This window comes from Anolis sagrei, chromosome 3 (assembly GCF_037176765.1).
Source record: "Anolis sagrei isolate rAnoSag1 chromosome 3, rAnoSag1.mat, whole genome shotgun sequence".
Classification (NCBI taxonomy): domain Eukaryota; kingdom Metazoa; phylum Chordata; class Lepidosauria; order Squamata; family Dactyloidae; genus Anolis; species Anolis sagrei.
The window spans coordinates 127771494-127788352 of NC_090023.1; the positions used below are offsets into that span (position 1 = coordinate 127771494).

A 16859-nucleotide genomic window follows, 5' to 3' on the forward strand; every position below is an offset into this window, starting at 1 on the left:
CCATCTCCCCAAAGGAGACTCTGGGTGGCTAACATGAGGCCAAGCCCAAAATTATAGTACAGCAAAATAAAATACAAGAAGCAAAAATAACATCAAAATAAATACATGAAATAACAAAATAAAATAACCAGTTTCAAAATAACATGATAGAGAAATAGAACACAGTGGGCGGGCCAAATGTACTAGGAATAAAATTGATAAAACCCTGGATGAGGAATGTAGAATGGGTTTCTGAGGGAGAATGTGTTTCTGAGAATGAGTTTCTGAGGGAGGCACACTGGCATTTGCTGGCTCCTTCTCATGCAGTCATTATTCACGTGCTGCTCTGAGATCATAGGCTTTCAGAAGCAGGTGCTGCAGCCCATTCCCCTGCAAACAAACAAACACACACACACACACAAACAAACAAACAAGCAGAGAGAGAATGAATGGGAGGCTGCGGGAGAAGGAAAGGCGCTCTTCCAACCCAGCCAGGCGCACTTCTACGCATGCGCTTCGTCTCTGACAGGAGGTGGGCGGGCGGGGGGGAGTAAGAGGGTGGGGCGAAACAAAAGGGAGACTTCGCGCAGGCGCAGTCCCGACTAAGTGTCAGCGTTTTGACACACGGAAGAGGAGGTGGTAAAGGGGTGGCTGAAAGGGGAAGAGGCGGGGCCAAGAAAGAGAGCGCGCGTGCGCGTTGGAGAGAGAGAGAGCGCGCGCCGAGCCGGCCTAGCCTATCCGCTTTCCTTCGCCGCGCCCTGGCTTGGGCCGAGCGAACTCTCTGTGCTGCCGACCAATCCCCGCTCTCCGGCCACCCCCTCCTTCGCGCGCGCGCACAAGGCCGAGGGGGCGGGGCCGGGCGCCTGCCAGTCATCCCTGCCAGTCAGTCAGTCAGTCAGTCAGTGTGGCGCTGCCGGGCGGGTGGGCTGCCTGTGTCTGTTGCCCGCGGGGGCCCCAATGGCGGCGACGGCGGCGGGGGCTGAGGCAGAAATAGAGGCAGGGCCGCAGAGGCGCTGAGGGGAGGAGCGTGAGGAGGAAGAGGAGGAGGCGGAGGCCATGAGCGCGGCCGCCTCCGACGAGCCCGGCGGCTTCTTCCTCTTCCCGAGCGGCACCGGGCAGCAGCACCCGCAGCACCCGCCCAGCGTGGCCATGGGGCCCGGGGAGAGCGCGGCCTCCGTGGCCGCCTTGTCGGCGCTCCTCCCGCAGGCGCCGCCGGGCTCTTCGGGGCTGGGCTCCCCGGCCGGGGGCGCCAGTGGCAGCGTCGGCGGGGGCGCCTGCCGGGCGCGCTACCAGCTGCTGCTCTCGGGCCGGGCCCTGGCCGAGCGCTACCGGAGGATTTACACCGCGGCGGCGCTGAGCGAGCGGGACCAGGCCGGGCACCCGGGCAGGTAGGGAGAACAATAACAGCCCAGCAGCAGCAGGAGGAGGAGGATGCTTCTGCTGCTGCTGCGCACACGCCCCGCCAGGGACATCCGGGCGGTTGCAGGTGGCGCTTCCTGCCCTGACTCACCTGGGAGGGGGATAGATTGGCTCATCACTTGGGAGCCCCTCCCCCCAGCAACAATACAGCAATATATAATACTAATATTGTGCTGTGCTGATGTTGTAATATATTGTATACACATATAATATGGATAATATTATAATGCAATACAATATAATACTAATAATAATACAATGCAATGATTATATATTTTATATTGCATGTAATATTACTAATAATATTATATAGTACAATATAGTAAGATATAATACTAATATTGTCCTGTGCTAATAATAGGATATATTGTATACACATATAATATTGATAATATTATAATTCAATACTAATAATAATAAAATGTAATGATTATATATTTTATATTGCATGTAATATAAAATATTTTATTTTTATTTTAAACAGAGGCTGGATGGCCATCTGTTGGGGGTGATTTGAATACAATATTCCTGCTTCTTGGCAGGGGGTTGGACTGGATGGCCCATGAGGTCTCTTCCAATTCTTTGATTCTATGATTCTAATATTACTAATAATATTACAGTACACTGGTATAGTATAATATAGTAATATATAATATCAATATTGTGCTGTGCTAATAGGATATATTGTATACACATATAATATTGATAATATTATAATGTAATACAATATAATACTAATGATAATGCAATATAATAATTTTATATGTAATATTACTAATAATATTACTAATAGTATTACGGTATAGTACAATATAGTAATATATAATGCTGATATTGTGCTGTGCTAATAATATATTGTGTACACATATTATTGATGATATTATAAAGTAATACAATATAATACTAATAATACAATGTGATAATTATGTATTTCATATTACATGTAATATTACTAATAATAATAAAGTATAGTGCTACAGTACAAGATAGTCATATATAGTAGTAATATTGCGCTGTGCTAAATATATGTTGTATACGCATGTAATATTGATAATATAATGTAATGCAGTATAATACTAATAATAAAATATAATTTTATCTTTCATATTACATGTAATGTTATTAATACAGTACAGTGGTATAGTATAATATAGTAATATATAATACTAATATTGTACTATACTAATAACATAATATGTACATATAGCTTGTAAGCCACTCTGAGTCCCCTTCGGATTGAGAAGGGAGGCATATACGTCTCACAATAAATAAATAAATAAAGAGGGGGAGGCTGGGCTGCATCCTTCACAGAAGCACCGCCCTCGGCCTATAGACCCCCTCATCACCACCTCCTCAGGATCCAGAAAAGAACGCCTACCTACTTCACACCCCCTCATCTCTTCTGCATTTACTTTAATTGTCCATTGAAATAAAACCCAGCTCTTTGAATCCACTGGTTCCCAATGAGAATTCGCAGGGACAGTGAAATCATGCTCCCTTGTTGCTGTGCTGTTGGGATGAACTTTGCCTCTGATGAGTGCACGCCTCCTCAGAAGTAAACCCCAATGTATTCAGTCGTATGTAAGTGAGGCCTCATCTACAATGTCATATAAAATCCACATCATCTGCTTTGAACTGGATTTTATGGCAGTGTAGATTCATATAATCCAGTTCAAAGTAGATAATCTGGATTATCTGCTTTGATTTGAATGTAGAAGGGGGCTTAAGAATAAGGATAGGGAGTTTATTGTACTATGAGATTTTACTGTCTCTGAGAATCCAGCTCAATTGTGAATGCATCGAATTAGGGAAAGGCAGAAGCTGGGACTAACAGTGGGAGCTCACCCTGCTCCCAGGATTTGAATTGCCAACCTTTCAGTCAGCAAGTTCAGCAGCTCAGCGGTTTAACCTGCTGCGCCACAGGGCTAATATGGCAGTGTAAACTCATATAATCCCGTTCAAAGCAGAGAACCTGGATTATCTGCTTTGATAACGCAAGCCAACAAAATCAAACTTTTTGTAATCATCAGAAATGAGAGTAGCACAGTTTGAATCAATCTTTATGTTGATTTTAAATACGTCTTTTTTCCCATCATGTCAACTTTTTTTTAAATGACAAATGGTACATTGCAGTGGACTACTGTAGAGTCTGCACATTTTGCATCGTATTCGTCTAACAAGCATTTTTCATCAAGTATTTTTCATCAGATATAATTTTGGGTCATTCTTACAGAGTGTTTTGTGCTGGGTTGTTCTGCCTTGATATTCTGGGTTTTATGGCTGTGTGGAAGGGCCCTTGGATATCTCACAGCCAGGTACTCCTGGATTGCTTATTACTTTCTTAGTTGTCTAAAATAGGAAGTTGTTTCTTTCTCTTTACCTGAAGGTAGTTTAACTATGGGTCATTATACTTCTTTGTAAACATTTCAAAAGACAACAAGGCACATTAGAGTTAGCATAACAATAATAATAATAATAATAATAATAATTATATTTCTTACCTTCTCTTTGTGGCGCGAGGCAGGTCACAGCACAGTCAAAACACATAAGCATTGCCAAACTTATACAAGCACACATATTAAAATGTACTTCTATAAAAGATACATATCAAAACATATTTCTATAAAATACATCCTATGAAATACATATTCTTTTTGCTTGCTGGGTGTCTTGTGGTTTCCAAGCGGAGTCAGGATATGTCAGTGTGCAATCTATTTCATACCTGGCATGAAAGTAGTTACACTGCCATAGTTTTCCCGGACCTTCCATATGTCAATAAAATGTATGCAAACTAAAAGGGGATGGGGAAGAGGACTGGCCTTAATGTTGGATAATTCTTAATTGAGAAATTACATCTTTATTGTAATTGACGATTTGCCAGAATTCAAACATCATGTGCCTAAGGCCTTCTTTACATGTTTTTTTCTTCTTGTTGTAGGGATATGTGTCAAATGTTTAAGTAGCCTGTGAAACCAGCCTGGATTTTGACAGGATAGATCAGTTTTGCTGATAAACATGGATTGTGCTTGAACCCTTTGGGTTTTGAACTGTAGGAAAGAAGTTATTTTCTATTAGGTGTTGAAATTGGTGGTTTTTCATGAAGACTTATAGATATGGGTGGCACTCAAACTTCTGATTTAAGACAGTGGGAGAGGACAGACAAGAAGATGCCAATAGCAAGGCATGAAATATGAGGATGTGTTTAGATATCTGGATTTGGAATCAAACAATGAGATGCTCTTCTTTTACATGCACAGAGTTGGTGATTTAGGAAGAGATGAATTGAAGTAGATACTTCACTTTTTGTAATCACATTTTGGTGGAGACAATATTTATAAACTGTCAGTGGATTATTAAGGAACTCTATATGCTTATTAGCCTCATGAAATTTGACCTGTACAGGTCGATGAAAGAGATGCCTTGGGTTTCATGGCCCACATTAATTATTTTAAAAATCCCTGTTCTATTTAAGATCTGGAAGTATAAGCTATCAGTCCAATACTGTGTTGGTGGATATGTCTAATTATATACAGCAGTACTTCCCAAACTCTGGTCTTCCAGGTGTTTTAGACTTCAGCTCACATAATAATCCCTGATCATTCTCTAAGACCTCTGAGACTTTTTGGAGTTGAAGTCCAAAATACATCAAGGACCAAAGTTTGGGAAACACTGATGCATAAGACTGGACCACACATAGTATTCATAATATTCACTTTCTTGGAAATCTGTTGTGATATATTGAAGTTGTTTTGAGTATATGCTGATGAGCTAAGTTTTTTAAATTTTTCTTTCCTTGTAAAATTTTTCTTCATGGAATGATCCTTTGTGAGAAGATGTGATTTACTCACTTTGTTTAAAACAAAAAATGCAATTTCAGGCCTGTGCCTTTGACAAGTTGTTCACTTTTAGAGAATGAGCTGCAAATACAAGACTTCCCTGTATCCTTAGATTATTCTTGATTTGGTGAAGTCAGGCTGTTCCAGCAGCTGATAATAGAGAAGGTGAAAGTCACAGAAGCCCTAAATAATACTAAAGATATTGGGATTCAAGTTTTAATCTGTTCTAGCATTAAAAGGGGTGGGGGTGGGAATCTAATTGTAATTGATATGAACATCCGTGGATTTCAGTGGACTGTTGTGAGTATGATACTTAATACCCAGAGAAATCATGTATAATCAGACAGGTTCCTTATATTTTCACATTCTTAGTTCCAGAAGGAAGACATTGGGAGTAAATGGCAGTGACAAACCGCAAGGTGACAATTTGTCCCTTTCCAAGGAATGAATTTAATTCCTCCTCCTAAATTGATGAGGCTCTTACATGGAAGTTCCTGGGTTTGCTTTGTGCTGTTTATAGACTGTCATATTTTATATCTGCTGCCCCTCTTTGAAAGGGGATAATATTAAATTTAATCTGAGTTTTTCCATCAGTCTTAATAAAATCTACTTCTGTTAGGTTTTTTCAGGACAGACTAAGCCCTTGCCTTTCACCACTCTAGTTAGAGAAGTGGTTGATTAAGAGTTAAGGTGCAGTACAATACAGTACTTAACGTTGATCCATAAATAAGTTAACTCAGTTTTTTTGGGTTGGTTCTTTAACTGTTTTTTGAGACTTAAACACAAATATATAGGGTACCTTTTTTGCTCATATAACTGCACTTTTTTTTTCTTTTCGTCATTAGAGTTTGGTATTCTCTCACCCTCTTTGCAATAACCAGAGCTCCCCCGCCCCAACTTACCATATAGCCATTTTGCTTTCCCCACTGCCTTTCAATGGCTAGTGGAGAGATGTGTGGTAATCAGAAGGTGTCTGACTTTATCACTGGAACCTGAGAATTCTGGAGGACCCTGGCCTTTAGTGAATGATTTTATTGGTTTGTTTCTGGGTATGCAGACAGATCTTTCTCCTTCTATTTTAACCAGCCATGGAATGGTGTGTGTATGTGTTCAGCAGCTGAATAAAATTTGGAGCTGTGATTGACAGAAGAGACATGGTATGGTTCCATTAATTGAACTTTTATACTATATTCTGTGATACAGGTTCATTATGTGGTCTGGCATAGTTGCTGTAGACATGTGGAATATACTTCTTGGGAGTGTGGTTGAGCCTCCTTCTCTGGAGGTTTTTAAACAGAGGCTGGTTGGCAATCTATCAGAAGTGCTTTGTGTGTTGCTCTAGAGCAGCAAATTAGATTGGATGACCCTTGTGATGGCTTCTAACTCTAAGAGTCTGTGTTTCATGTTTCCCAGTCTAAATTATGAAGGGTAATTTTATTCTTGTAAGCAGTTGGCGAGTGTCTGACTTGTTGGAAAGCCACGATTAGCTGCATCTCAATGGGACCCCAATATGATGGTATATGAAAACAGGTAACCACATAACAAAGTCATGTTACTTTCAAAAGTCTAGACATTAGAGTCATGTTCTTGAAAATAACGTGGCTTTGTTGCTTCGCTTGGCACAGGCCCAGAGGCATGGCTAAAATGATCATTTTCTATTTTTCCATTTTCTCCCAGTGTCTTCCTTCATTGCAGTCAAGTCAGTGATTTATGATAAATTCAACTTATGAACAAACCTACAGAACCCATCTTGTTTGTTACTTGGGGACCGTCTGTATGTAGAGCATCAATATATGTATATTGTGCCAGTGCAGCATAGATTTAGTCTTGAAAAACTCCATACAGAGGACAGTACAAATGAAGTCTACAGAAAGACATAGACCTGATTTCTTTACATTCTCTTCTTCCTCTCACCTCCCCCCTTTGACAGTCTTCTAGAGCAATGATTTCCAAACCTTTCTGGAGTGCTTCAGAAGACTCCCCCTCCCTGTAGAAGCCTATGCCCCTTTTCTACGGAACCTTACTTCTGTTCTTCTTTCATCTACTCATATTTTCTGAGTTTGGAAATAAAGAGAATACATTTTAAGTATAATTGCAAACCTTTATTTTGGTACAGGAAAATATTGGATTCACACCTAAAGTGATGAATGAAATTGTTTCATTTTTGTACTTATAATCGTTTGAACTAAGTCTGAGCAGCATCCAGCTTCCTCCTAACTTTTACAATAGGTTTTTGTAAGTGTTTCGGGCTGTATGGCCATGTTCCAGAAGCATTCTTCCTTGAAGTTTCACCTGTATCTATGGCAGGCATCCTCAGAGGTTGTGAAGTCTGTTGGAAACTAGGAAAATGGGGTTTATATATGTGTGGAATGTCCAGGGTAGGAGAAAGAATTCTTGTCTGTTGGAGGTAGGTGTGAATGTTTAAATTGGCCACCTTGATTAGCATTTAATGGCCTAGCAGTTTCAAGATCTGGCTTCTTACTGCCTGGGAGAATCCTTTGTTGAGAGGTGATTAGCTGTCTACCGCATACCATGCACTGTGGACAAGTCTACATAGGGACCACCAAATACAGCACCCAAACATGAATCAAGGAACATGGAATTCACTGTAGACTACTTCAACCAGAGAAGTCAATCACAGCAGAGCACCTGATGAACCCAACTGGATACAATATGTTGGAGTCACCTTTCCTATATGCGTGCGCCTCTCTCCCCCTTCTGTTCTCTCTCATTCTCTCCCTGTGCTTTCCCTTCTCTCTCACACTTTTCCTCTTTCTGGTCTCTCTCTCCCCCCTCCCCCCCCCCCCCAACATCTCTCTGCCTTCTTTTCTCTCTCTTGTGTGTACATGTGTATCTCCGATTCTGCTTCTCCCCTCGCTCTGTCCTTTATATACTTGGGGTTGTGTAAACATTTATTTGGTAAATATTTATTTGGTAAAAGGGGGGTTGCAATTCTTAAGAACCTTTCTTCTGGAGAACCCACATCTCAAGTAGCTACAGTGGGAAGAAATAATAAAAATGGCCTCTTCCTTTGACAGTGTCTATATTGTGTGAATATAGACACTTACAGGGAGTGGTCAACCCCCCTGTTTAAGGAGCTCCACCGGCTGCCGTTTATTTTCCGGTCCCAATTCAAGTTGCAGGTTATCACCTACAAAGCCCTAAATGGTTTGGGACCAGCCTACCTTTGTGACCGCATCTCCCTCCATGTACCATCTCGGACCCTCCGTTCATTTGGGGAGGCCCTTCTTTCGCCCCTGCCAGCTTCACAATCTTGCCTCATAAGCACAAGGGAGAGAACTTTCTCCTCTGTGGCCCCCCGACTTTGGAACTCACTACCTGGAGAAATTAGGAAAACTCCTACCCTAGAAACCTTTAAAAAGGATCTTAAAACCTGGCTCTTCTGCTGTGCCTTTGGAGAGTAGGTATACAATCTACACTACTGCTTAGCCTCAACATTCTGTCATTGGAGTATATGTTGTTCCCCCCCTCTGTGGGAAAGCTTGAGTCCTCAGCCCCCGCTATAATGAGCTCTCCTCCGCAAATAATCTGTCCCTTTTTAACTCGCCTGAGTTTTAAATTAGTTTTAATTAGTCTCTCTTTTAGTCATTACATGCAGCCCACCAATTGTCATTGTGATTGCGTCTATTGTAACTTTATATTGTTATATATTTACATGTTTTATTTTATTATGATGTTGCTGTTTACTGTTTGCGTTTTCAGTTGTGTTTTGGTTTTATTTTTTATTGTAATTTGTTATTCTGGCTTGGCCTCATGTAAGCCGCTCTGAGTCCCCACTGGGGAGATGGTGGCAGGGTATAAATAAAGATGATGATGATGATGGTGATTATTGGGTTTTTAAAGGGATATTTTAAATGTTCTTTCTATTGGTAATTTAACTGTCTATATATTGTGAACTTCTAGCTGTATCCATTTTATCGTTGGTAAGTTGTTTGTAAGGGCTCGGAGAATGGTGGATATAAATAAATAAACAAAAAAGTAATAATTTGGCAGGAGCATCTTCCGAGCAGAATTCTGTTCAGTGGATCTCTGGATTCAATCCAATATGTGTTCAGTGTTATAAATGTTGGTTGCCTATTACTAGTTTTTAAATGATGGAAATAATTGTATCTCACTAATGGGGGCTTCAAATTGATTCCATGCAAATTTAATCCATGCTTAAAGGGTATTAAAACTTTTGAATTGTAGAATTATTAACAGAAATATGATTACTTTGATGGGGATGGTGGAAAAAATAAGGAAAAGTTTTTCTTCTTTTTTCTTCCCAAACTCTCAAATATTTAATTTCAAGATAAATGCACCAATGTAAAGCAGTAGTTTGCAGCATTGTTAAAATTATTGTATATACTCATGTTTAACTTTAGAAATGTTAGTAAAACAATTGACTGAAAAAACTTGGGTCAACATGTCTGCTTAGCAATGTAAGTATTGTACCTTGACTTTTGTCAAAAGAGGGGACCCTATTCTGAGTATAGAAAGGCAAGAGCTTACTTCATTGTGGGAGTCCCTAACAGAAGACCAGTCCTTTCTACTTTCTCAACCATAGCACTGCTTCTGGCCTTTTGGAATGCCCTGGTGACTTTTGGACGCTTTCCCTCAAAGTTCTGAGACAATGGAGATGGATTGGTGCTTCTATTAGGTTTTTCTTGCCTTTCACTACTTTACTCAGATAAAAGGATGGTTCCTTTTTTCATAAGATTTTGATATATGTAGGATCCAACAATGATGACTTAATTCATTTTCATATCACAGCAGTGATCTACAAATACCAATATTTTCCTAATGCAAATTTAATATGCTTAAACACATCCAACCAACAAAGGAGTAACTGCTAAATGTGTCCACTGTGCATGCCACAAGGAAGCATTATATCGCCAAAAATAGGAGAACTAACTAGTGTTTTTCTAAATAGGTGTAGTCATGCCCAATATCATCCTGTACCAAATGTGGTTTTAGGTCTAAATCAGTTTTATATATTGATTAGTTAATTTGCACAGGACAGTCTACTATTTGTTCCATTTCATTTTCTTTCGTTACTATCACATTTACTACTTTCCTACAGACATCTATCTATAAGGTAGGCTTGTAAAGTTCAATTTCTCTGAGGATTAATTTTTCCAACACCTGGGGATGGCTCAGGCACTAAGAGATAATGGTCCATATATGCAGATAGATACCAGAAGACTCATTAAAATTGTTACCAGTGTTTAACTCAGGATTTTTTCTTTCATTTTCATGAGCAATAATACAATAAACAAAATTACAATGTTTTGCTTCTTTTCATAACTGATTATAATATTTTATTTATAAAATACACCCTGTTTCATAATTTGTCCACTTTCCTTAGATGAATGGTTCTCAACTGTGGGTCCCCAGATGTTTTGACCTTAAACTCCCAGAAATCCTAACAGCTGATAAACAGGCTGGGATTTCTGGGAGATGTCGGCCAAAACACCTTGGGACCCACAGGTTGAGAACCATTGCCTTAGATCCAGAAATGAAAATGGAAGTTAATCACAGCATACATGTTTTTAAAATCCTATTGTAAAGCTATGTTTTTAAACAACTTGTTTCCGAAGTAGAAAGGTTTGTATGATCTAGTAGAATTATTTTCCCCCTTCACATAAAAAATATGTGTACAACACATACCAATTCAGATTTGGGGGTCACTATAACTACAAATGAATCTTACAGAGGTTTACAAGCAATATTAACTTTTACTGCAATAGGGATTAAATTTAATGGAAACTCTTAGACAAGTATCTTAGTTTGAGTTGGGAAGACCGGGTTTCTTCTATTTATTTCAGAATGGGTTTTTTTTAAAAAAAAAACTCAATTAGAGAATAATGTAGAAGGCATACAATGAACAAATTCTGAGCCGACAAATTTTCTCTGAGTACCAGAACTCACTGGTGCTCATAGTCTTTTCACACACACACAAATCTAGTGGTGATTATTCAAATCTTTTTACCATAGTTTATTGTGGAGGAAGTACATTTCTTCTCATGCCTGCTTTAGATAACCTCTGTTCACAGAAAGGGTCATCTTTTTGAGCAGTTGGCCCCAGCAGCTTAAGACCTGGCACAGACAATGGCTGACAAACTAGCACTACAGATGTGATCCTGTAACATTAGATGAAACTACAGGGACAGAGCTACATTGGACAATGCCTCTACTCCCTGCCACATTACCTTTTCAGCCAGGGAGTACTCCGGCTGAAGAACTTTTGTGGCAGTGAAGATCAGGACACTGAGAAAACAAAGTCTGCAGAGCTCATTTGCAGTCCTTTGAGAACAGGCAGCTGGGAAGATCCTTCAGCGTCCTGTCACAATTGTATTTATCATTGAGAGCAGCATTTCAGATGTTATTTGCCAGCCCCTCAATCCACAGTGCTTTGGAAACTCAAGTTGGAGGTCTCCCTGGCTGAAAACGTAGTTGGGGGGCGGGGGAGGGGGCTGTCATGTTAAGTCATTAGCAGTTGTAACCATGAATCCCTGTTGTTATGGGATAGTAAGTTCAGTTTATGAACTTTTAACTAGTGAACCTACATTCATAGGACTCTGGATAAAATATGGGAACTGTTTTTCCCCCCAGTAGTTCACCTCTAGCAATAGGGTTAACTAAGAAATATCTGACTTGTTGACACACTGAAATGAAACAAACCAGAAGTTCTCCCTGAGCTCCTTTAGATATGTTAATAACTGCATTTTGGGTTTTAAGGGAGTCTTTTGCTTTTAACTTACAAGCAAGGAGAAAGATGGCACATAAATTAGTAAAAATAAAGTGCTAAAAAAGAGTGAACTTCTTTAGTGCATAATGTTGCAACAACGTGGGCTTTGTATTATAATAAAGCTAGCAAGATGGTTTTCACATATCTAAGGCTCCATCTGCACTGCCAGTTCTATGCAGTTTAACTGCATTCTGAAATTGCATTATATGGCAGTGTAGATGGGGCCTGGGACATCAAGACGGGGTTTGCTACTATTGATACTGAAAAACAGATTAATATCGCCCTGTGGCCGGTGCAGTGACATAGAATAGCAGCAGAAATGTGCTTGTCTGACCAACTCAGTAGAGTTGTGCATGTTTTCGTTTTTCCAAATGGGCTCTGGCTGGCTGGGCTGTTTCAGCCAGCTGTAATGGCATAGGGTCCAACATCGTGGCTGTTGAAAACGACTGCTTTCTGTTTCTTTTAGGTACATGTGGAGCATGGAGAGGCAACCTCACACCCACATGGATTTTCTTATAAGCCATGCCTGTTGAGCTAATCAGAACAGAAGAAAGTCATGATGTGTCTTTTAGCCAAGCTGGGCTTTCATTTTTCTGTTGCAAGCAGGCTTCTGAGAGAGACATATATGATCTAAATTCTCAGTGCCACTCACAGCTCTGCATTTCTTGGCTTGCTTTTTGACTCAAATAGTAATAAATAAGCAATTTACTTTCTACACACTTAAGAAACCGCTACGATTGTGCCCTTCACATGAGGCAAGCTTCAAATGTGGGGTAGAGGACACATCTTACCATTTCTAAAGCCGCCATAAAATGAGGAGGCAATTTATATATATTTTTATAGAAAGGCAAATGCTCCTTCAGGTGGTGTAGCTCCCACTGAAATAAGTGTTTAAAAAGGGTGCCTCCCTTAACTCAGCTTCATTAAAAGGGTATTGAGGGCAAACGATCCCAGAAAAGGTGATTTCTTAAGTCTGATGCCTTTAACCTAGGTCTTACTGAAGAATATAAGGAGAAAGGATCCCAGAAATGATGGGATGCTTCCTGTCTTTCCATAAGGAAATATGTGCTGGGCCGCCCAAAGAGGTTCCCACCCATGTGGTGAGGGGGAAGCTGGGATGGTGCAGGTCACTTCTGGCAAAATGAAACCCAGGTTGAGGAAAGAAGGAAGAGTGGAGGGAGAAATAGCCAAGTCTCCCTTAAAAGTTGAACTCACCTGGCTTGAAACTTGAAGGGAGAAATAGCCAGGTCTCCTCTCCCTTAAAACCTGAACCCAGCCGGCTTGAGAATTGAAGCAACTAAGGAAAGAAAGGTGAGTGAAGGAGAAATAGCTGGATCTCCCCTTTTAAAGCCTAAAATCAGCCGGCTTCTTTTACTGAGGCTTAGGCTTCCCTCTGTGTGATGAGAATGAGGGGGAAGCCTGGATGGTGTAGGGAGTGGGTGGGTGCCACCAGTGGTGCGTGTAAAAAGGTCCAAGGAGAAAGGGGACCCTCGTAAGTTTTCCATTGCTGCCAATGAGCCAAGTCTTCCTATATTTTTTTGGTTGCCAGATCAAAAACCAGATTTTGTTTCTGACTTAATTCGAGAGGCTCCCAAAAAGTGGATCTGGGGGTCCAGCAAAATCCAGATACAGAAAACAGAATGGGGGTTAACTGAATTGCACACCCCTACTATTCAGGTAGTTGTGTGTGCATAAGTTGTCTGTGTTTCTGTGAAATTAGTTGTTAACAGGTTAATCACAATTTGTGGCGATTGCTCTGGTACACTGGTAATGGTACATATTGACTATCCCTTATCCAAAATGCTTGGGACAAGAAGTGTTTGGAATTTGGTTTTTTAAATACTTGTATTCATATAAAATGAACTATCTTGGGGGAGGGACCCAAGTCTCAGCACAATATTTGTCTTTTATTTACATCTTAGACATATAGCCCGAAGGTAATATTTTAAGAATGTTGTGCATGAAACAAAGTTTGTATACATTGAACCATCACAAAGCAAAGGTATCACTATCCTTCCTACCCATTTGAACAATTTTAGATTTTGGTGTATTTCAGGAGAATACTCAACTTTTACAGTATTTTGTGTGTGGAGTACATGTATTTGTTTTAAAAACTGGGACCGTTTAGATAGGTTTGTACTACAGGCTCCAGATCCAATCTTTGAAGCTAGGCAGGGTCAGGCTGGTGGTTAGTACTTGGATGGGGAACTGTCAACTAATAGCAAGAGCTGCTGGTTATAGTCAGAGGAAGGCTGTTGCAAACACCTTCTGTGTATTCCTTACCTTCACAAGAAAACCTTGTGAAATTTAGGAATTCACCATAAGTCGACAGGCAAGTTAAGGCACACACTTTACTCCTACTTGCAATAGAAAATGTAAATAATTAGTCAGTTAATGTGATATTAATATGTTATGTTCTATAGGTTTAACAGTATGTGGAATAAATGTTGTTGAAAATCATTAAACAAAAAAAAACATTAATTTACAGTATGTCTGACATATATAAAATATATTAAGTAAAGTACAGGATATCATTAAAAACACCCTTTTTGTTGAACCCGGTTAAAGTCTGAAGACCTCTCTCTCTAAAAAAAAAAGAAGATATTTTCTCACTGGTGCAAAGAAAACACCAGACTTTCTTGCTGATGTGAAAGTTAGTCCTATCCTTTAATGAGTAAACATTTTTAGAATATTTTATTGTGGTGGGTAGGTCTTCTTTTGACAGATTCAGTAAAACTGGAAGGCTAAAGAGGAAGAAGCATTAAGATTGGAGAAAATGTATCACATGGTTTTGTTTCTAGGCAGATTCATCTGTTTGCTGTAAGAAGGAAGAGGGAAGGCTGCTTGTCAAGTAGGACGGCCATTTCTAATCCAACAATTTGCAGATGTTTTCACCTCCTCCTATCTCCAGGCAATTCTATTGTTGTCTTTGTATTCAAATTACAAGTTGAATTACAGGCACAGGGAAGGCAAATTGAAAACTAAATAAAAGCACTTTTGAAGGTACCAGGAACAATATGTACTGCAAGGATGGATAGTGATAGTCTCCATCCATTGTTTATAAATATCATGGTTTGTCCCAGAAACGAATGCTTTAAATTACAAATAAATTAACAATAATTCAAATAATTACATGATTTCAAATTAAATTAACAGTAAATTGAATATATTTTTCAAATTCTGTCATTTAGTATTATTGATTGATTTTATTTATATCCTGCCTTTGTCTTGACATTGGGTCCAGATATAGAGTTCCAAGCTTTGCTTTGTACATTGTTCTTTAAATTGTACAGTGCTATGGACTACAGTGTGTCTTCATTGCTCCTATTTTATTGTAAAAGGGCATGACTTTTTAACTGAAATGCACAATATCTTCTATGAGATATCTATTTGTATAGTGTTCTTTGGATATGTTTGACCTTAGTTGCAGATTAATGCAGTTAATCTTCCTACTCACAGAGAGTTCAGATATATTTAAAGTACTTTACCGGATGGTTGTAAGCATATATAAAAGGCTGAAATCCTGTATCAGCTATTCAGCTATCATTAGCATCTTCTTTTCAGTCCCCCACAAACCTGATGGAAATGTCATTGAACTGTGCTTCCATCAGTGGCAAAGTGGATCTACTGCTTCCCCTGCAGCAGATGTCCATCATGTTTGTAGCGTAAAAATCATAACTAAGTAGTGATTGTGAATATAAATTTTTATCTAGATGTACTAATCTGTAGCTGTTTGGTATTTCTGATCATTCTTTAGCCATGATTGTGACAGTATTTCTATGGTCATAGCTCCTACTTTACCAGGCATCTGTTGTGTGGGTGAAGGAGGTGCATTCTGCCAGTGATAAGGACATGGCTGAATGACATTTCCATCAAGTTTGGGAGATCAGGCCAGGAGAAGTTAGCTATGGTTGAAAAATCATTTTAATTTTTTAAAGAAAAAAAAATCATATGGCTATTTTCTACATTTCTATGAGAACCTTTCCTTTTAGCTGCTATCTGGTTTAAGGCTCTGAATTTAATATTCTATTTGAATGACTGCTGCTAATAATAGAAGTAATTTATTAAGAGATTAACAAGTTGATCCTAAGTATGCTTATGTGGGAGAAAGTTGTGCAGACTTCAATAAGTCCTATTATTTAGCAAGAGCAATTTGGACTTGTTATAGTTGTGTTGATAGGGGCATGGTTTTAATCACTCCGTTTATTTAACTTTCTTATTAGTGAGAGAACTACTTATATAATATAACACAATCTTTGACCTCTTGGCTGAAATGACAATATATACACCTTACATCTTGATGTATTTATCAAATCATATGTGGGTATATGTATTATCAGTTGTATACTTGTCATAAAACAGAAGTCATAGAAACCTCTGGGTTGAAGAACAAATAAGCCTTTCATTAAATATCATGATTCCAGTTAGTTTGGTTATTTTTCATGGACTAAAAGTATTTTGGATAATTACTTTAATGAAACAGGTAGGTCTTATGATAAGGACAAAAGTAAGCGAAATGTAACATAGAACAACTATGTTACAAGATAGCTTCCATTAGCTGTTTTATAATAAAACATAATCCTGTTATCCTGTTTGTGCTGCATCAAAATGGACTCTAAATAATTGTTGTTTTAAATGGTTGTTCATATTGCTCATGCCTAGGAAAGGTAACAGAATTTATTGTTTCTTGCTGCATCTTAGAATCCTTTTTGGAGCTGCTGGTTTTTGTCATACTTTATGTCAAAGGACACACAATAATAATAATAATAATAATAATAATAATTATTATTATTATTATTATTATTTCTGTGGTATAATATATGCAAATTTTGCAGTTCAGCATGACTTGGAACATTTTGACAAAATTTGATTGT

The 16859-nt window shown here is 39.1% G+C and overlaps 1 protein-coding gene across 13 annotated transcripts in view; it reads left to right on the plus strand.

The window, feature by feature from the left end:
- Positions 1–843: 843 nt before the first annotated feature.
- The window catches only part of MYCBP2 (MYC binding protein 2), a 169913-nt gene continuing 153897 nt past the window's right edge, over positions 844–16859 (plus strand). For 11 of the 13 annotated variants that reach the window (XM_067466879.1, XM_067466881.1, XM_067466884.1 and 8 more), the window contains exon 1: positions 844–1367. In XM_067466879.1, coding sequence (XP_067322980.1) covers positions 1036–1367 — 332 coding nt within the window. In that variant the 5' untranslated portion in view covers positions 844–1035. The remainder of the gene's footprint in view (positions 1368–16859) is intronic. The other 2 variants (XM_067466888.1, XM_060769459.2) reach the window with 1 other exon arrangement.